The 22160-nt window shown below is 35.5% G+C and overlaps 1 protein-coding gene across 1 annotated transcript in view; it reads right to left on the bottom strand.

Moving 5' to 3' along the window:
- Nucleotides 1–6137: 6137 nt before the first annotated feature.
- slc35d1b (solute carrier family 35 member D1b) overlaps nt 6138–22160 on the bottom strand; it is a 52774-nt gene continuing 36751 nt past the window's right edge. The window contains exons 7-13 of the mRNA XM_052608906.1: nt 10277–10379; nt 9732–9824; nt 9514–9581; nt 9291–9369; nt 9136–9218; nt 8852–8904; nt 6138–8704 (exon numbers count right to left, since the gene is read on the bottom strand). Coding sequence (XP_052464866.1) covers nt 8694–8704; nt 8852–8904; nt 9136–9218; nt 9291–9369; nt 9514–9581; nt 9732–9824; nt 10277–10379 — 490 coding nt within the window. The 3' untranslated portion in view covers nt 6138–8693. The remainder of the gene's footprint in view (nt 8705–8851; nt 8905–9135; nt 9219–9290; nt 9370–9513; nt 9582–9731; nt 9825–10276; nt 10380–22160) is intronic.

The following is a 22160-nucleotide window of genomic DNA, read 5'->3' as shown; positions in this document are numbered from 1 at the left end:
ATGTGAAGATTATTTTTTATTAAATTCTGCAAGACAGACTTTTCAGGATAGGAGATGGAATAAAATCTTAATGCCATATTCTGGAAGATATATTCCTCAAAGCGTCGTACAAGAGGAGGTGGTGCTGGTCCTTCAAGAGTCACTCAATACCTATCTGTTCATAAAGGCTATATATAAAGTATTAATATATAGTATTTCACAATACTTCATGCTATGCTAATTAAGTCATTTTTGGGGAAGTCTCTCAGAATCTGACACCTTGTGATTCTGGAGACTCCAGGAAAGTTGCAGTTCTAAAACATGGTGGCGGTGTAGACTAGATGCTCCCGGAAAATCTCACACCTAATTCTTTACTTTAATTCTTAATTTAATAAGAGCAACCACATATGATTGTGGGTGACACTGGAAGTCACTTGTTTCAATGAAATTCAAAATGATTTGTTTCCCAAAGAGCAAATCATCCCCTGTGCAGAAGCGCAAGAAGTTTTTTAAGGTGTTGTCGTCCAATTCAATAATGTACTTTTTCAGGAATGACTCTCTGTGGTCATTAAAAAAATCCCATCATAGCGCAATGCTCTACCAACTAAGCTACAGGAACACAGAAACAGATATCATGTTGAATGAAAGTGCCCAAGATGACAACCAAGCATCTAGCATCTTTAGCATCAATGTAAGTGAAACAAGTCTGAAAAGACCAATTTCATGTTACATGAACCACTTTATATTATGGCCCAGCAAATATCAGTCATGCAGAATGATTTTATAATTGAAGTAGAGAACTGGGAGGACAGTTTCCAAGAACAGATGATAACACTGAGTCAGGAAAGTGATTTAATTGAAGAAAATGTGAATTGCAATTACGGAGCCCAGGGGCATTCAACTCCAGGTCCACATAAAAAAAAATAAAAAAAATAAAAAAAAAAATGTAGAGGAACATACATTTATACACAGTGGATTATATACAGTTCCAATTGAGAATGTACCAAAGACTATTATTTTGGTGCGAAGAGAACAAGTTCTGGGTGATCTGATGCAAGCTTTCAATGACCCAGCAATGATTGACAAAGAGATCAGTATTCGAATGAAACTACCTAATGGGCAGGTTGAACAAGGCATGGCATCAGGTGTTTTTCGTGACTGCTTGACAGAATCCTGGGATGAATTTTATTCCAGATGTGCTTTGGGTGCAGATGTCAAGGTCACATTCCTTAGACATGAATTTCAGAGCAATGAATGGCAAGCTATTGCAAGAGCATTGGTCAAAGGATGGGAAGAAGTCAAGTACTTTCCTATTCATCTTTCCCTGCCATTTCCCATTTTCCCAAACCAAACAAAAACACAGGACATAGCCCACAGATTAAAGATGATTTATGACATCGTCACATCTTCCCCCTCCCCCAAACTCTCGCAAGGGAGAGAAAATCAGCGGTCACATTTTCTGACCCTGGCCGATGTCTAACAATGAAATGGTAAGGTTGCATTGACAAACTCCAACGAGTTACACGAGCATTGGTATCTTTCATTTTATCAATCCATTGCAGTGCTCAAGGGCCCATTTCAGTGCCAAACACTCCTTCTCAATAAAAGAGTACCTTGTTTCCCGAGGATACAGTTTCCGACTCAAATAAGCCACAGGATGTAATTTCCCTCCCTGCTCTTGTTTCAAAACCGCTCCCAATCCTACTTCAGAAGCATCTGTCTGAAGCGCAAACATTTTCTCAAAATCAGGACTACAAAGAACAGGATTAGTCACTAAAGCATTCCTAACATCCTGGAAAGCTAGCCTGTCCCGTTCAGTCCACTGAATCTGATTTGGACTTGACTTCCGGGTCAGATCTGTTAATGGAGCCACCCTAGTGGCAAAATGAGGTATAAACCTCCGATACCACCCAGCTAGACATAAAAAAGATCTCATCTGATTTTTGGTACATGGAAGTGGGCAAGACTGAATAGCTTGAATTTTCTGAATCTGGGGTTTAATTACACCATTACCCAGGACATATCCCAAATACTCAGTCTCCCTTTTAGCCAAAGAACACTTAGCAGGATTGATAGTCAGACAGGCCTCCTTTATTCGCTGAAACACCATAGCAAGATGAGAAAGCTGCATCTTCCAGCTATCACTAAATATAACCACATCATAAAGGTAAGCTGCGGTAAACTCCCCCAAGTCCTGCAGCATAGTATTCATTAGCCTTTGAAATGTAGGAGGAGCCCCGTGCAGCCCAAAAGGAAGAACCCGAAAATGCATAAGACTTGTAGGGGTACGGAAAACAGTCAATTCTCGGGATTCAGGAGCCAATGGCACCTGCCAATATCCCTTACATAAATCTATTGTGCTGATGAATTTGGCTTTTCCTAATTTTTCAATAAGCTCCTCAATTCGGGGCATAGGAAAAGAGTCAAATTTGGATACAGAGTTTAAATAACGGAAATCAATACAAAAACGCAAGCTCCCGTCCTTTTTCAGAACCAAAACCACTCGATTACACCATTCACTCTGGGAAGGCTCCACAATGCCCAACTCCTGCATTAACTTAACCTCCTCAGTGAATGCTGACACCATCCTTACAGGAATGCGGAAACTCATTCTTTTCACTTGAGCAGTAGGCTTCAACATAATTCGATGCTGAACGAGTGTAGTACAACCGGGAATGTTCTTAAACAATTCTGAATCGCATAGCTCTTCAATTTGCTTTTTCTGTTCCCCTGATAAGTGGTCAAGATTAACCGAGGAGAAATCCTGACTAACAGATAAAAACTGTTCTTCTATCTCCTCCTCATCATCTACCAGCCGAATCAAATTCACACTCGCAGACTCCTTCAGTGGAAACCATTCCTTCAAGAGATTAAGATGCAATGTTTTATGAGAACGTGACTCACCAGGAGTAGCAATTTGGTAAGTGGTAGGACCTAACTTCTTTGTGATCTTGAATGGACCCTGCCATTTACCTAGCAATTTGTTCTCCTCCGTTGGAAGCATGACTAAAACCTGCTGCCCTATTTCGAAAGAGCGCGGCTTTGTCTTTCTATCATAGCAGCATTTCTTCTCTGTGATTCGTGTGATCTGCTGCCAATTTAGTCATCTTCTCCAATTTCTCCCTCATTTGCATAACATAGTCAATAACGCTGTCTGTACTCACAATCTGTGAACTTTGCTCCCAGGATTCCTTCAACAAAGACAGGGGACCCCTCACGTCATGCCCATATATCAACTGAAAGGGAGAAAAACCTGTAAAGGCCTGAGGAACTTCTCTATATGCAAACAGTATGTAAGGTAACCACTGGTTACACAATCGAACATGGAATAATACATTTATTAATCTGTATTAATGTTAGTTAATAAAAAGACAATCGTTCAGTGTTTGTTCATGTTTTTGTTGCTGTTATGTGACATAGAGGAGTCTGACTAGGGGGGAGACGTGGGCTGATGACGTCATCGTTTCTGAAAATATACGAATTAGCCGTCCAGACGAAAACGCAAAGACGGCGTTTTCAAATTTATTCACTTTGGGACCTGGTTTCAAAAAATAGCGGTTTCACCTTACGAAAACGCCAGATGCATGTGGACGAAACGCCTATCCAATAAAAAATTTGTGCGTATTCACAGAAACGCGTCTCCGTGTGGATGGGGCCTTAGATTTGTTTATGCCCTACAAAGCAAAACAACTCATCCAAAGGACGGTACTTGTTGACAGTGTCCCCATCACTACACTTGGGCGCTAGGACCCACACAGACCACAGGTGAGCACCCCCTGCTGGCCTCACTAGCACCTCTTCCAGCAACAACTTAGTTTTCTCAGGAGGTCTCCCGTCCAGGTACTGACCAGGCTCAGCCCTGCTTAGCTTCAGTGGGAAACCGGTCTTGGGCTCCAGGGTGATATGGCTGCCAGCATAAATCTATAGAGACATGTCTGGTTCAACCACCTTTTGCAGACCGAACTTGTTTGGAGTCATTGTCCTGGCATTGAAGTTCATCCTGCCCAGTTCCACATGCTTGGATTTCTTCTTGGCAGTTGTGTTTCAGGCATTTTTTTTATTTTTCTGTTGTTGATGTTCTACTTTGCTACTTGGGCTACATACTCGTTTATTTAATCTCTCAAACAAGTTACTTTTCCTGTCAGTATTTTCGATGGAACACAGTTTTCCGTTTTTAGCCACAGTTGCCACTCTGTCTCCATAACAAGGAATATACTATGCTAGCTATGTCTCTGGCATCAAGGGTATTACAGATGCATCAATCTGTTGAAAGAAAAAAAAAAGAAAAGTTTATTTTTATTTTATTTTTTCTAAATATACACATTCAGTATACAAAGTATGAAATAGAATTACATATAAATATATATTAATACAATTTGTATAATCTGATATTATATAAAATACATAGAGTGCTTTAAATTTGTACAATAAAATATTTTACTACACCTTTAGTTATACAGATATGCAGACTATAATGCAGGCAACAATGTAATATTTAGTAAATGAAATGATAATGGCTATTCTCAGGGGAATAGCAAAACCTTGGCTGGTTTTATGAAAACAGTAATAAAAATTTTCTCTTCTCCATGCTTGCATGTGGCCTTGATGCAAACAAACAACTAAAAGTAGGTCTAATCCAATTTTAATTTAATGTAGTGTTGTTCATATTCCTTTAAATTATTAATTTGATTTTGCTAATTTCAGAATCATTCAAATTTACATTTAAAATGCAATTCACACAGTGTTTAAGTTATGCAAAGAATCTATGCAATGTACAGTTGCCTATGGGAGATCACAAAAAAAAAAAAAAAAAAAAAAAAAAAAAAAAAGGAGACTCAGCATGACTGAACAGATTCACATATTAACACCCCCCACCCAAAGATCAGTTTCGCATCAGCAAGCTTTTCACTGAATGATTCAGTGCTTTAAACGAATCAGGTGAGATTCAATGTCTTTTTCATGAACTAAGAAGATTCCTGAATAAATCAGCCATTTGAACAAATCAGTTGAATGACTCATTAAGACAGTCACATGGCGCCACCTACTGGCAGTTCATTTTCATTTTGAAAGTATTATTTTTTTAACATTTCATATGGAAAACATTTAAAACATCTATAACGTTCTGTTGTCAGCTTATTCAATTCAATTCAAGTTTATTTGTATAGCACTTTTTACAATAGAAATCGTTACAAAGCAACTTTACAGAAAATTATGTTTCTACAATATTTAGTAGTAGCTTATGGTGGTGACTGTCAGTTTGTGCACGTTTGACAGGATTTTTAGAAAAAAATAATACAAGACATAGTCAGCCAGACGATGAACATTATTAATATTATTAATTAATAATTATTATATGATGCAGTCACACTTCTAGCAATATTTGTCAGTTTTGTTTATATCTGCTTACATTGTCTCTGTAAATGCATCTAAATTGCACTTCAGCTGTTTCCGTTTCCTCTGCAGTGGAAATATGGATTTTATTGATAAGCCTACTGATTTAATGTGACCGATAAAAGTCATATTTTATCACATTGTCTTATTACAACTGAAATTTCTAATACAATTTAAGGACTTGATATGACAAATGACAATGGTTGTCAACCCCTGCACATTTATAAAAACAAAAAAATGACAAATATTTACCTTGTCTTGTTCAATTCTGGCTATGTTTTCCTCTTCAATTTTGCGTTCCCTTAAAAACATCAAAAGATTGTTCTGACCCATGGAAGTCACATAAACATACAATGATGTTCCAATGTAACTTGTGCAAAAAGCAGAAATTTGCGAAATACAGTGAGTTATTATGAAACGAAGAACCCATCAAATGCAATAAAAAAAATCACATTTAAAGTTTCATTGGTTCCTTTAAAACAAAACCTGTGGCAAGAAAAATATGCCGTTCCCTCAACATAACATCTTTAGGCCACAACATAAGGATGTCGTTACATCGACAAAATGATCTTGTGGCCATGACATAATGTTGTTCCCGCAAGTTAATATATTTTGGCCACGACATATTATCACAAGTTATTATGTCATGGCCAAGACAAAACTACGTGAAATGATCATGTCCTCTCACTGGCACCGTAAAAACCAGTGGTAACAGTAACCAAAACTGTGTTAACAATATTCTATCAGCCAAGAAGTTGACAAAGTGATGATGATAAAATGAAGCAGAGTTTATTGAATAATCTTAAAATTATTATGCTTGTGTGCTTCAATGCTCAGACTTCGTCTGACCAATACAAAACCAACAACCAGTGCTATACCAAAATGCTTCACAACTTCCCATAAACCTTGAATTTCAATAAGCATTCACTCTTATCTCTTATTCATGGAGACAAACATCCATTGAAACACAAAGACACAGGACTAGACAGCAATGAAAAAAAAATATATATATATATATACAGTATTGTTCAAAATAATAGCAGTACAATGTGACTAACCAGAATAATCAAGGTTTTTAGTATATTTTTTATTGCTACGTGGCAAACAAGTTACCAGTAGGTTCAGTAGATTGTCAGAAAACAAACAAGACCCAGCATTCATGATATGCACGCTCTTAAGGCTGTGCAATTGGGCAATTAGTTGAAAGGGGTGTGTTCAAAAAAATAGCAGTGTCTACCTTTGACTGTACAAACTCAAAACTATTTTGTACAAACATTTTTTTTTTTCTGGGATTTAGCAATCCTGTGAATCACTAAACTAATATTTAGTTGTATGACCACAGTTTTTTAAAACTGCTTGACATCTGTGTGGCATGGAGTCAACCAACTTGTGGCACCTCTCAGCTGTTATTCCACTCCATGATTCTTTAACAACATTCCACAATTCATTCACATTTCTTGGTTTTGCTTCAGAAACAGCATTTTTGATATCACCCCACAAGTTCTCAATTGGATTAAGGTCTGGAGATTGGGCTGGCCACTCCATAACATTAATTTTGTTGGTTTGGAACCAAGACTTTGCCCGTTTACTAGTGTGTTTTGGGTCATTGTCTTGTTGAAACAACCATTTCAAGGGCATGTCCTCTTCAGCATAGGGCAACATGACCTCTTCAAGTATTTTAACATATGCAAACTGATCCATGATCCCTGGCATGCGATAAATAGGCCAAACACCATAGTAGGAGAAACATGCCCATATCATGATGCTTGCACCTCCATGCTTCACTGTCTTCACTGTGTACTGTGGCTTGAATTCAGAGTTTCAGAGTCTCACAAACTGCCTGTGGCCCTTGGACCCAAAAAGAACAATTTTACTCTCATCAGTCCACAAAATGTTCCTCCATTTCTCTTTAGGCCAGTTGATGTGTTCTTTGGCAAATTGTAACCTCTTCTGCACATGCCTTTTTTTTAACAGAGGGACTTTGCGGGGGATTCTTGAAAATAGATTAGCTTCACACAGACATCTTCTAACTGTCACAGTACTTACAGGTAACTCCAGACTGTCTTTGATCATCCTGGAGGTGATCATTGGCTGAGCCTTTGCCATTCTGGTTATTCTTCTATCCATTTTGATGGTTGTCTTCCGTTTTCTTCCACGTCTCTCTGGTTTTGCTCTCCATTTTAAGGCATTGGAGATCATTTTAGCTGAACAGCCTATCATTTTTTGCACCTCTTTATAGGTTTTCCCCTCTCTAATCAACTTTTTAATCAAAGTACGCTGTTCTTCTGAACAATGTCTTGAACGACCTATTTTCCTCAGCTTTCAAATGCATGTTCAACAAGTGTTGGCTTCATCCTTAAATAGGGGCCACCTGATTCACACCTGTTTCTTCACAAAATTGATGACCTCAGTGATTGAATGCCACACTGCTATTTTTTTTAACACACCCCTTTCAACTAATTCAACTAATTGCCCAATTGCACAGCCTTAAGAGCGTGCATATCATGAATGCTGGGTCTCATTTGTTTTCTGAGAATCTACTGAACCTACTGGTAACTTGTTTGCCACGTAGCAATAAAAAAATATACGAAAAACCTTGATTATTCTGGTTAGTCACATTGTACTGCTATTATTTTGAACAATACTGTATATAAAAAACAATAAAATTAATCAATCAATTAATTAATTAAATGATAATATAAATAGTTACAATCATTATCATATGATTAAATGTAATAAAATTATTAAATGATTATATGAACAATGAAGCCAATTAAACCACACAAATGTATGATTGCTCTCCTGAAGTAAAACAGTTTGCATTTGAGGATCCTTAACACAGAATCATTAAAACTGATGAAATAGTGAAAAATAGGAGTAAAAATCAATTTATACAAAAGTTTATATTTTTTACTTATTGTATTTTATTATTATTATTATTATTCTTTCATGTTCAACAGCATCACATTGTATTATAAATTGTATCATAATGTTAATTACCACAATGATAATACTAATTAAAAAAAATTGATACCTCAAAAAAAAAAAAAAAAAAAGGAAATTGAACAGTCTGACTTGAACTACTACGGTTGAGGACTTTTCAATTTACAAAGACAAAAGGATCATATTGATTTCATAACAGGAAATAATTCCTTATCTATCCAACATCTTGTCATATCATATCTCAACAAAACCAAGGGTGCTGAGAAAATCGCTGGTTTCTGATGCACTCAAGGTGTTGTGAAATGAGACTGTGTGAACACCCTGCTGACTGTCTTCTTGTCTCCCATAGGTATTATCTTCTTACTTTTGAACTTGTTTCATCAACATTCTTCTGTTAAAAGACACAAGATTTCATATCATCTAAAATGAACTTAATCTTATTAAACAAAAGAAAGGAAATTATAGGAAATGAATCCATGACATGGAGGTTTTGAGATGCAGTTGATTTACAAAATCCAAATTTTTGTATTGAGCTTACTTTTTTGTTCCTTAGTGAAAGTAATGTAAGAGTACACAAGACTGCCAGCAATGCTATAGGGGAAAAAAGTAAGAAAAGCTACATTTATAGAACAACTGAAGGAAATATCAAAGAAATGTTCATTGCTATTCTCAGGAAACACAAAAAAGTGACATTTCAGTACTTTAATGTTTTTTCTTCTAAATTCTTGTGTTTTCTAAGAAAATCCACATTTGTCTGCACCTTGATCATTCTGAAATCAATGTTGCCTATCTTCACAGTCATTTTAAAACGGACCTATTTACCTGATGTTGAGGCCAATAAAATTCACCCAAGTAAAGATGTAATCTCCACCAAACACCATCCCAATGTATGTCACTAAGATATTCTGTTGGGTTGGTTAAACAAAACATAGTAAAGTTTAGATTTAATTTTATTTTATTTAATGTTAATTACTAACCTTGATACAACCGACAATTGTAGTCGTCAAAGCAGAGTTATAATGGGTGCATAACATAATTGAGTACATGAGTATAAACCTGCCAAAAAAACAAAAAAATGACATAATCATGATTATAAGAGAAAAAAATAATATGAATTTTAACATCTCAAAAATGTAATCAGTTCAGCTTTAAGTATTCTTAAGAAACTTTTTAAGTACAGAAAAAAAATATCAGGCTCACCCCATGACACATGATAACACAAACTGAATCACAAATAAAATGTCAGCCCAATCATTATAATCCAAAGCCTGAAAATTCACAAGATAATTTATTATTTTATCAAATGTACATTTATTATTTTATCACATTTTGTAAAGTCAATCAAAATTCAGACATAATTTTCTATCCTTATTTTTTCATAACATTTAGTGTCATAATATATTTATTAAAATTCTTACTTTCTTAATGTCTCCAGTTAAGTACGCTAAAATCATAGCGGGGACAATCATAAATAAAGCATTGTAATAGAGCAGCCCATATTTTCCCAGCTCCTGAAATGGAATGAGAAAAAAAAAATCTTTAAACTAAATATAGGTTAAAACAAGCAGATCTGGTTAGCAGGTCTCTGTTAAAATCTGCTTTCAGCTCAGCTCATACATGAGCTTAAACCAAGTGAAGCTGGCAAGACGTAGCAAATAAGTAAAAAACTAAAGGTGACAAAATGTACAGAAACCATTTTTTCTTTTTACTAATTAAATTCTTGTGTCTAAATGTTTTAAACAAAAAGGCAGTGGACCAAACTTTTTCTAAAAAGGAACAACGAATGAAGCTTTTAGATTTTGTGGCTTGTGTGCAAAATTGTGCATGTTAATGAAAACTGGCACATTTGCAGGTGTATGAAAAAAAAAGACCTCTGATCAGAGTGAAAAACAGGACCTCTGGTGCACAAACTCTTGCAATTGTGGATGTGTCAAGCATAAACAAGGCTTAGGAGTTAAATTACCTTGGAGTCCAGTTTTTGTTTCATATAAACCCCATTAGCAGCAGTCAGAATGTTGTTAAGTGTAATAAACACGTATCCGTAGAGGTCAAAACCTAAATCAGTACTGTAAAAATCAAAATAAAGGCAAATTAATTGAAGACAGATTACCAATAGCAGATAAAACTAGAAACATATAAAATAGTCACAAAAATGTTGATGTCTGCTTGAGAAAGCCTGACCAGAAAGTTTTAAGTAATTTTAAAAATTGTAAATTCAAATTAGTAGTTAGAAAAGCAGAAGTGTATGAGCGGGCTTTTTGTGACAAAATACGCAACTAATACAATTCCTAATTATACTACGGGGCTGTTAAATGTTTGAATCTGATTGGTTGACAAACATTCTAAGATGTGCAGTTATTTACAGGGAAATACATGGTTAAAGTAGTTCCAGGCAGGTCTTGACCATATTAAATGTCAAGTCAAGTCACCTTTATTTATATAGGGCTTTAAACAAAATACATTGCGTCAAAGCAACTGAACAACATTCATTAGGAAAACAGTGTGTCAATAATGCAAAATAACAGTTAAAAGACGTTCATCATTGAATTCACTGATGTCATCTCTGTTCAAGGCAAGGCAAGGCACCGAAACTCCATCGGTGACAGAGTGGAGAAAAAAACCTTGGGAGAAACCAGGCTCAGTTGGGGGGCCAGTTCTCCTCTGACCAAAAATAGAATTATTAGCTAGATTAGACAGATTAAAAAATAATAGATTGAATAGAAGCTTTCATTTAAATTTCATTTTAGCAGGCACTTTTGTTCAAAGCAATTTACAAATGAGGACAATAGAAGCAATCCAGGGCCATTTAGAAATAATCAAAATTCTAGCCATCTTGACGAACTACAGGCGAAATCCAAATTGGTGCCCCCACACAAATAAATTTTATTACATTTGGATTAGGAAATATGTTTAGATATTATCAATATCTTTTTTTTTTATTATTCAAAGTGTGCCTTTTTTCATTATTATTTCAGTCAAACCTATAAAACACTTTGTTACCCCAAACTACATAAAAAAGCTTGATCAGTCACATAAAAGTAATCAGACTCCAGCTACTTATTCTTCCTGTTACTCATTTATGCGATAATATGGTAGTATCGAGACACGTAGGCTCCAAAATACAGGTGGTGCCACTGTATTTTTTTTTAAACGGTAGTTTCGTCATTATGGATCTACCGTAAGTAATGTGGGACAGTCGCACAAATGTTTTAACACTTGTGCCTTCAAATAAACAATAAAAAGTGTCTATTTTGTCATGTCCTAAAAGTAATCTTAACATTTAGATATACATATAAACTATAGTTTTAATAATTTAAATGAGTCTTTGAAATTCGGATAAAAACTGGCAATGATGATGTGTTTTCGTGCATTTATTTAACCAATTTTTTTTGCAGTGCCTAATGTCATATCATGGTTGGGAAATGCGGAACTGCCACTTCTGCATGTGGTGTGAATACTCTAACCTGTTAACCTGTGCACCGGAAAAAAAGGTCCAGCTTATGTCTTGTTTACGCGTTTGGTGTGAATCCGGTCTAACATATATGTACAGGATATATCTCTCAGTTCGCATTGTATCGTGATACTTCAGCTGGTATAGTTTTGTAACGTATTTATGGTATCGTGACAACCCTACCCACTATGGCGCTGCTCCCATTAAGCGCTGTTACATTTATGCATTTAGCAGACATTTTTATTAGAGTTGTTCCGATTCCGTCATAGTATCGGAAATATCTTCGATACCACAACAAATTCTGGCATCGGCGAGTCCATGAACCCATATACCGATCCGATACCATTTTCAATTACAAGACCTAGTTATGACCGCTAGCTTTGCCTAACTGCTGCACGGTTCGTCTTCGCTGCTCAGAATGCATTGCAAACACAGGAAGTTGTGCTGTGTTGCCACAAGCAACCCATGTTTAGAGCATAAACCGTCACTTCATGAGAATTTACCGTTTCATTTGAGAAAACTCATATCATAAACACAGACACTCAAAGATCTTCATGGCAGCCCAATATATTAATATATTGTATATATACAATATATTAAGCTACGGTTGTAGCCTACAGTAGATTTTGTCTCTATGTAGTAATAATAATACGTCTCTATTGATAATAATAATTATGCCTAGACGGTTGCTTGTTTTTTACTAGTTTTGTTGTAAAGAGATTTTCTGATTAATATATCATTTTTTTATATTCCTATACTTATTTGTTGCAGTTTCTTTTATACAGTTACATTGTAAAACTAAAATACCTTTTTTAGTTTGCAGTGTAAGATTTTTGGCTGCATTCTTTTTTGCTTAAGAAAATAAATAATACTGTCAAACTCATGTCTGATAATTTAAAATACTGTAATGATTACAGTAGTTCACCATGTATTTGTTCATGTTTTATTAAGGGATCAGTCTGAAGCACACCATAAAATAATTCTAGCAATTTACACAGGGCTAGTAGTATACACAGCTGTATATACAGATACAAACCCAGGTATCGGATCAGTACTCGGTATTGGCCGATACCCTGAGCCCAGGTATTGGAATCGGTATCGGGAAGAGAAAAGTGTATCGGAACATCTCTAATTTTTATCCAAAGCGACTTACAGTGAATTCAGGCTATACATTATTAATGTTTCCATATTCACAATATATTTTAATGTTAAACTATTATTTTTAATGTAAACTAGGCTTGTACTTTACACACATTCACATATAGATGGAAAAGATCATCCTCTTCATATGAGCAATTTTATTTTAATAATGAACAGACTGTGATGTAAGTTTGAACTGCTGGAGTACGTGGGTGCCAGCCCCGGCGCGATCGAAATAGCTGAGACATAAAAAAAATTTTTTTTTTATAAAAAAACCTTTTTCGCAAGTGTTTACTTTCATTTGTGCAAACTCACAATAAAAAACAGAAGATTTGTGACCAGGTAAAATAAAGCAAACAAACTAAATACGTGTTTTCATCCTTTTCTTTCCGTGAACTTATGAAGCGCTGCCACACTTCTGTTTTAAATGTTATCTTAACATTATCTTTAGTCAGATATATTTTGCATATTTAAAAAATTTAAATATAAAATTATGAAAGCAAATTGTTATTTATTATGTTAGGCCTATTACTTATATAGGCTATACATTTTCCTTAAAGCATTTTGTCCCAGGGCTTAAGAACCTGTGCCCTAGTTAGGTCCATACAGAAACTTGTGAACAATTGCGTCACCGTTTAGTGACATCATTGAATGCTCCGGGAAAACATATCATCAGTGTTGGTCAAAGTGCCTATTAATTGATGTTCATGTTTATTTCTGATTATGACAAGTGTGGTATAAAAGATTTGTAACCTTTGAAAAGGTTAAAAAGAACTTCATTTATTTAAAAAAAAAAAAAAAAAAAAAAAATCTAATAATATATTTTCTTTACTATTACTTTTTATCAATTTAACACATCCTTGCTGAATAAAAGTATTGATTTTATTTAAAAAAAAGAAAGAAAAAAAATTACTGACCAGTAGATTATATTGTTATTACAAAATATTTATATTTTAAAAACATACCTTCTTTTTATTTCTTTTTTTTACTTTTTATTCATCAAAGTATCCTAAAAAAGTATCACATGTTCTGAAAAAATATTAAGCAGCAGAACTGTTTCCAACTTTGATAATGAATATACATATTATAATTATATCTAAAGGATCATGTGATAATGATCCTAAATATTCAGCTTTGCATCAAAGAAATAAATGATAATTTAAAGTATAATACATTTAAAAACAATTATTTTAAATTGTAAAAATATATCACAATATTACATTTTTTCTGTATTTTTGATCAAATAAATGCAGGCTTGACGAGCAGAAGAAACTTCTTTCAAATACATAAAAAATTGTAATGTTTCCAAACTTTTGGTCTGTACTATATATATATATATATATATATATATATATATATATATATATATATATATATATATATATATATATATATATATATAAAACAAAATTATAAACCTTTTTGTTTTTGTCCCCATTTTTCACAAGCTTAACTCAAAGATCTAAGACAATTTTTATGTACACAAAAGCCATATTTCTCTCAAATATTGTTTACGACTCTGTCTAAATCTGTTAGTGAGCACTTCTCCTTTGCCGAGATAATCCATCTATCTCACAAGTGTGGCATATCAAGATGCTGATTAGACAGCATGATTATTGCACAAGTGTGCCTAAGGCTGGCCACAATAAAAGGCCACTCTAAAATGTGCAGTTTTACTGTATTGGGGGGTCCGAAAACCAGTCAGTATCTGGTGTGACTGCCATTTGCCTCAGGCAGTGCAACATATCTCCTTCGGATAGAGCTGATCAGGTTGTTGATTGTGGCCTTGTGGAATGTTAGTCCACTCCTCCTCAATGGCGAACTTGCTGGATATTGTCAGGAACTGGAACATGCTGTCGTATATGCTGATCCAGAGCATCCCAAACATGCTCAATGGGTGACAATTCCGGTGAGTATGCTTGCCATGCAAGAACTGGGATGTTTTCAGCTTACAGGAATTGTGTACAGATCCTTGGGCCATGCATTATCATGCTGCAGGTGATGGTTGTGGATGAATAGAACAACAATGGGCCTCATCACTTGTCACGGTATCTCTCTGCATTCAGAATGCCATCAATAAAATGCACCTGTGTTCACTGTCCATAACATACACCTGCCCATACCATAACCCCACCTCCACCATGGGCAACTCGATCCACAACGTTGACATTTACATTTACAGTAGGTGTACAACCTAAATGGGGAATTCAGTCGCGTGTTAAAATCATTTGCGAAACTACCGCCAGGTGGCGCATAGGGACGGATTGCGAAATGAATGTAATTGTAATATAAGATAAAAGGAGGAAGTAAAACAACAATAACATTATGATATAACACAAGTTATCAAACAAGTGCATCAAAGCACATTTTCGCTAATAGACGTCAGTTTTGCCTCGCTGATGTGTTAGATTTGATGGCTTCAGTCAGGGAAAATGAAAGAAAAACACTGTAGTTAAAATATTTAATATTTAATATCCACAGATGAAAGTTTGGTACTTGAAGTTATGTGCATTTCTTAGAACGAATTCAAGCAGGATAAATGTCAAGCCTGTGCCTGAACCTGTGATTATATTTTCTCTAATCTACATGGTATTAAACCATATTTTAGATTTGACACTTTTAAAAGGTGTGCAGTATTATTTATATAATTATCTGTTATATTATTCAAAAGAAATTGTGGTTTACTTTGCATCGGAGCATTAAAAGTGGTAGCCTATTTTAGGGGGGTTGGCTACATGGATTAATATACAAAATGTCAATATTTTCATATATTATGCCTATATTTTAATTTATATTTTCAATATAAATATATATTTTTTCCTTTATTAAAACAACATGCATTTTTGTTATTCGTTACCTGTCCTTTAACTTGTTGGGGGAAAACATTTGTCTGTAAACTGATTAAGAAATTGTTGCATGTTTAAACATGAAGCACTGTATAATTTCGTTCCCATTATTTATGCCTAATTAGCCTAAAACAAGAAACAAATAAAATTAAACCTGCACGATTAAATCTTTGAAACTCTAAAAAATGGACGGATTAATAAAACGTCCTCACGATTAAACTCAAGTTATCTCATTATAATCAACAAAATACACACGATGTAAAAAAGAGCTTCATTAACTGACAACATAAGTGATTTTAAAGGGAGCCTTCTTTACTTGCTTTAAGTGCTGGGCGATAGCATATGGCCTAAAAAAATGATTTATGATTTAAATTGATTTTAAAATCATTATTCAAATGACAAAGATAAAGATAATGTAGTAGCACTGTAAGATTACATTTGTTTGAATGCATTATTGCTAAAGCGATTGCGTGTGAATGTGCTTTATCTGTTTAAATCTTGCTATAACCCGAAAATAATCAGTAAAAGAAACAGACAAACTCATACAGCCTCTAACATCCCGCTCGACTATTGCAGTCATTATAACCTGATCAAGCCATAGCTAAATATGTTTAACATGAATTCTTGCTGAATATGCAGTTATATTACGAGCTTTTGGCATGAATTGTATACTCGTGATGAAGGCTCCAGTCAGAATCACACTGCTCAGCTCATCCTTTGCTCTGCGCATGTCTCTGTCAGACTCGCGGGGAGGGTTGAGCCACTCTGAACTACGGGAGAACTACTAGTGGTGCGTCAGTTTAATCGATTTAAAAATTGATTTATCATCCAGCCCTACTTGCTTTCATATTATTTAATGAAAAATAATCTGCATCAGCTGCATTTAAATGCCGGTGTGTAAAATATGTGCAAGATTTGCACTGCACGTGTGATGGTAGATGTGCAGCTTTTATTCTTATTTATTTTATCTTCATTACAAATCTTGTTTGGTTTCATTTTAGCTAATTGCATGTAAAAAATATTTTTCGTGAATTAATATTCATACTTGCATATTGTTTAATGTAGAATTTCTCTGTCGGAGAGAGCCAGCACTGTGAATGTCATCTTGCGGCAGACAAGAAAACATTTGTTTATTAATAAATAATTAAAATGTCTAATTTTTCACAATTATTAGGCTACTTCTGCATGTACGTTGTGGCAAACTCAATGCATGTGCTTGAGCGCGTAATATATTAAGATTTGATTTTGTAAATTCACTGTCCATATGAAAGAGCAATTCACACCTTTATCTCTACCCCCACAAGCCACACATAACTAACCCCAAACACCCAACCCCCTCCAGTTGAACATAGGGCTGTGCAAAAAATCGAATGCGATTTTCATGCACATCTCATCAGTAAAGACGCTCCTTTAATTAGAAGTATTATCTCCAGCACGTGTATTCAGATCAGGGTTGCCAGGTTTTCACAACAAATCCTGCCCTGTTGCTTCTCAAAACTAGTCCAAAACTAATCGCGATTCCAGGAGGTTCACAGATAAAAAAAATTGCTTCCCGAGGCTAAAATATACGTTTTTTTTTTTTTTTTAGCATGGTTGTCTTATAAAAAATTCGCATTTCAGGGGCTAAATATCACGTTATTGGATGATACCCCGCGTTTCCAGGACCATAATGATAATAACAAATCATCAATTAATAATTAATAATTATTTTACGAAAATCATTGTTATTTGTGATTGTGGATGCTTGTGATCCTCTGTTCCCGCCTTTCAGCGCGCGGGACTCACGCTCAGTGATGCAGCTTCACTGTCTGCGGTTTGACTTTACTGAATCAGGTTGAGGCGAATACAAATTATTGATCATGAGCCCAACATTTAGCAAGCAGGAAAACATTAATTCTACCTGAAGAAAGACATATTTTATTGAGCTAATGCTGTTAAATAGAGTGAGAGAGAGAGAGAGAGAGAGAGAGAGAGAGAGAGAGAACCAGTCTAGGGCTATTCTTAAACTTGGAGCTCATTATATTGAAGTACAAATCCAAACACCAGAAATGTTATGCATTTTATGAATAATGAAATGTTATGAAAAGTATGCATTTTCATTCACATGCAGTATGGTTGTTGGTATTTAGCAGTTAAAACCTATTTTTAAACTTGAATTTAAATACTATTAAAAGACCTGAAATATTTCAGTTGGAGTGCAATGAATCTAAAATATATGAAAGTTTAATTTTTATCATTACATTATGGAAAATAATGAACTTTTTCACAATATGTAAATTTTTTGAGAAGGACCTGTATTAAACTGAATTTAAAATCTCATGGAATTTTAAGTTTAAACGGGTGAAAATGCCACAGTGAATATTAAATAATATAGCCGATATAACAGAAGACCTTGATTGCATGTTTATACCATGAAACTAATAAAATAATTAGATTTTTTTTATTTTTTATTAACAATTCATGTATAAAATGGGACAGCAACCTTTCTATCAAACACTTTTACGTCGTCCACAATTGGGCAACGCAATATATATATACAGGTCCTTCTCAAAAAATTAGCAAATTGTGATAAAGTTCATTATTTTCCACAATGTAATGATAAAAATTAAACTTTCATATATTTTAGATTCATTGCATACCAACTGAAATATTTCAGGTCTTTTATTTTTAATACTGATGATTTTGGCATACAGCTCATGAAAACCCAAAATTCCTCAAAAAATTAGCATATTTCATCCGACCAATACAAGAAAAGTGTTTTTAATAAAAAACAAGTAAACCTTCAAATAATTATGTTCAGTTATGCACTCAATACTTGGTCGGGAATCCGATGGCTAGGCATGGAGGCAATCAGCCTGTGGCACTGCTGAGGTGTTGTGGAGGCCAAGGATGCTTCGATAGCAGCCTTAAGCTCATACAGAGTGTTGAGTCTTGCGTCTCTCAACTTTCTCTTCACAATATCCCACAGATTCTCTATGGGGTTCAGGTCAGGAGAGCTGGCAGGCCAATTGAGCACAGTAATACCATGGTCAGTAAACCATTTACCAGTGGTTTTGACACTGTGAGCAGGTGCCAGGTCGTGCTGAAAAACAAAATCTTCATCTCCATAAAGCTTTTCAGCAGATGGAAGCATGAAGTGCTCCAAAATCTCCTGATAGCTAGCTGCATTGACCCTGCCCTTGATAAAACACAGTGGACCAACACCAGCAGCTGACATGGCACCCCAGACCATCACTGATTGTGGGTACTTGACACTGGACTTCAGGCATTTTGGCATTTCCTTCTCCCCAGCCTTCCTCCAGACTCTGGCACCTTGATTTCTGAATGACATGCAAAATTTGCTTTCATCCGAAAAAAGTACTTTGGACCACTGAGCAACAGTCCAGTGCTGCTTCTCTGTAGCCCATTTCCTGCACACGCCTGTGCACGGTGGCTCTGGATGTTTCTACTCCAGACTCAGTCCACTGCTTCCGCAGGTCCCCCAAGGTCTGGAATCGGTCCTTCTCCACAATCTTCCTCAGGGTCCGGTCACCTCTTCTCGTTGTGCAGCATTTTTTGCCACACTTTTTCCTTTCCACAGACTTCCCACTGAAGTGCCTCGATACCCCACTCTGGGAACAGCATATTCGTTCAGAAATTTCTTTCCGTGTCTTACCCTCTCGCTTGAGGGTGTCAATGATGGCCTCTGGACAGCAGTCAGGTCGGCAGTCTTACCCATGATTGCAGATTTGATTCAGATGATTAGGTTAATAGCTCGTTTAGAGAACCTTTTCATGATATGCTAATTTTTTGAGATAGGAACTGTGGGTTTTCATGAGCTGTATGCCAAAATCATCAGTATTAAAACAATAAAAGACCTGAAATATTTCAGTTGGTGTGCAATGAATCTAAAATATCTGAAAGTTTAATTTTTATCATTACATTATGGAAAATAATGAACTTTATCACAATATGCTAATTTTTTGAGAAGGACCTGTATATAGGAACACACACACACATATTAGAACATTTTATATTTTTATTCTGGTTTGTTTAGATATATATTTACATGACATTTACATTCATTCATTTAGCAGATGCTTTTATCCAAAGTGACTTACAGATGAAGACAGTGGAAGCAAGCAAAAACAACAAAAAGAGCAATGATATATAAGTGCTATAACAAGTCTCACTTAGGTTAACACAGTACACGTAGCATAGGGTTGTGCCGATAGACGATTGTATTGTGTATCGACGATAGTCAGAGATATCGACATAAGCAGATTTCTCTTTCGATAATAAAGACGATATTAGGCTCATTCTCCTATTAATGTATTAGATTATAATAATAATAACTATTATTTTTATTAGGCTGCTTATTATAGTTCGGCTATCAAACTGCCCAGCTATTTCACTTCATCACTGCATTTCACACACACACACACACACGTGCGCGCGCGTGAGCACAGGAGGATTAGAGCCTGTAGTCGTTGAAGTGGTACGCTTTGACTCGGATAACTCATTAAATCCATGAAATGAAAGAGAAATGGAGTCGGTGTCCCACCCATTTAATGGCTGCTACAGGGCATCGCGCTCTTCTCAAACATGAGAGATTAACTCTTTCTTGGCGTTACAAATTAATTAAAGACAAAATAATAACAAGGCAGCAGAGCAAACTTATCATCCATAGTGGTTCTCACGTAGTCCTTCTCTTAAAGACTGATCACTTATAACACACACTATGTGGTGATGATGTAGAAGGACTATGTGAGAACCACTATGGATGAAAGTTCGCTCTGCCGCCTTGTTATTATTTTCATGCACACCGCACTATAATGTGATGCATGCAAAATACATAGTTTGGCCGTTACAAAGTCTTCATCCACATAGTGCAATATTTTAAACTAGCCCTCATTAACTGAGTTTAATGCCACAGTTATGTTAGAATGCATCTCTTGTTTTTGTGGCGGTGCGTCAGTCTCGTCATAAAGCGCACGGTCCAGAGCGCTGTATGACTGATGCATCAGTTCAATTCAACTTAGTCCAAACATATGAACTTACCTGTTTTAAATACTTTATATTTAATGTTTTAATTTATGCCCACTATTAGTGATACACTGCTGGACTTTAAATGAAATCTACTATTGATTTTCACCATTTACGGACTTTACAGAACATTTAGACTGATAACTTCCAGTAGGACTTATTGTCACAGGACGCGTGATATGACAGCTGCGTCCGACTATATATGAACTAGCTGTTTTAAATACAGTATTTTTATATTTAACGTTAGTTTATCATTATGTTTGGAAGTATATTTTTTAGATTATTGGTGATTCCATAGGCTCTCTCTCGTGCAGCTGCGCGGTTTAAAACACCAAATAGTTATGCTATGACAGGAACAAAGAGTCTCTCTCTTGCTCCACCCAGGCACGATAATATTGTGTATCGTCGATCTCACGGGCTAACGATATGACGATTTGAAAAATAACCATATTGCCCAACACTAACGTAGCATGGGATTTTAAATAATATAATAAATAAAAAGAAAACAGATAGAATAAAAAAAAGAATAGAGCAAGCTAGTTAGAGGTCTTTACACATACACACACACATATATATAATTGCATAATAAATGAAAAGAAAATAGAAAACAAAAAGATTAGAAAGGTAGTTAGATTTTTTTAAGAATAGAATTAGAATAGTGAGTGTTAAAGTTAGAGGGTCAAATAAAGATGGAAGAGATGTGTTTTAAGCCGATTCTTGAAGATGGCCAAGGACTCAGCTGCTCGGATTGAGTTGGGAAGGTCATTCCACCAGGAGGGAACATTTAATTTAAAAGTCCGTAAAAGTGACTTTGTGCTTCTTTGGGATGGCACAATCAAGCGACGTTCATTTGCAGAATGCAAGCTTCTAGAGGGCACATAAGTCTGAAGTAACAAATTCAGGTAAATGGGTACAGAGCCAGTGGTAGTTTTGGAAGCAAACATCAATGCCTTGGATTTTATGCGAGCAGCTATTGGAAGCCAGTGCAAATTGATAAACCGAGGTGTGACGTGTATTATTTTTGGCTCATTAAAAATTAATCTTGCTGCCGCATTCTGAATTAATTGTAAAGGTTTGATAGAATTGGCTGGAAGACCTGCCCAGAGGGCATTGCAATAGTCCAGCCTATTGCAGAACAAGAGCTTGAACAAGGAGTTGTGCAGCATGTTCCGAAAGAAAGGGCTTGATCTTCTTGATGTTGAATAAAGCAAATCTGCAGGATCGGACAGTTTTAGCAATGTGGTCTGAGAAAGTCAGCTGATCATCAATCATAACTCCAAGGCTTCTAGCTGTTTTTGAAGGAGTTATGGTTGATGTGCCTAACTTAATGGTGAAATTGTGATGGAACGATGGGTTTGCTGGAATCACAAGCAGTTCTGTCTTGG

Source organism: Carassius gibelio, chromosome A2, assembly GCF_023724105.1.
Source record: "Carassius gibelio isolate Cgi1373 ecotype wild population from Czech Republic chromosome A2, carGib1.2-hapl.c, whole genome shotgun sequence".
Classification (NCBI taxonomy): Eukaryota; Metazoa; Chordata; class Actinopteri; order Cypriniformes; family Cyprinidae; genus Carassius; species Carassius gibelio.
Note: the sequence above shows the minus strand (reverse complement) of the source record. Positions and strands in the feature narration are given on the sequence as shown.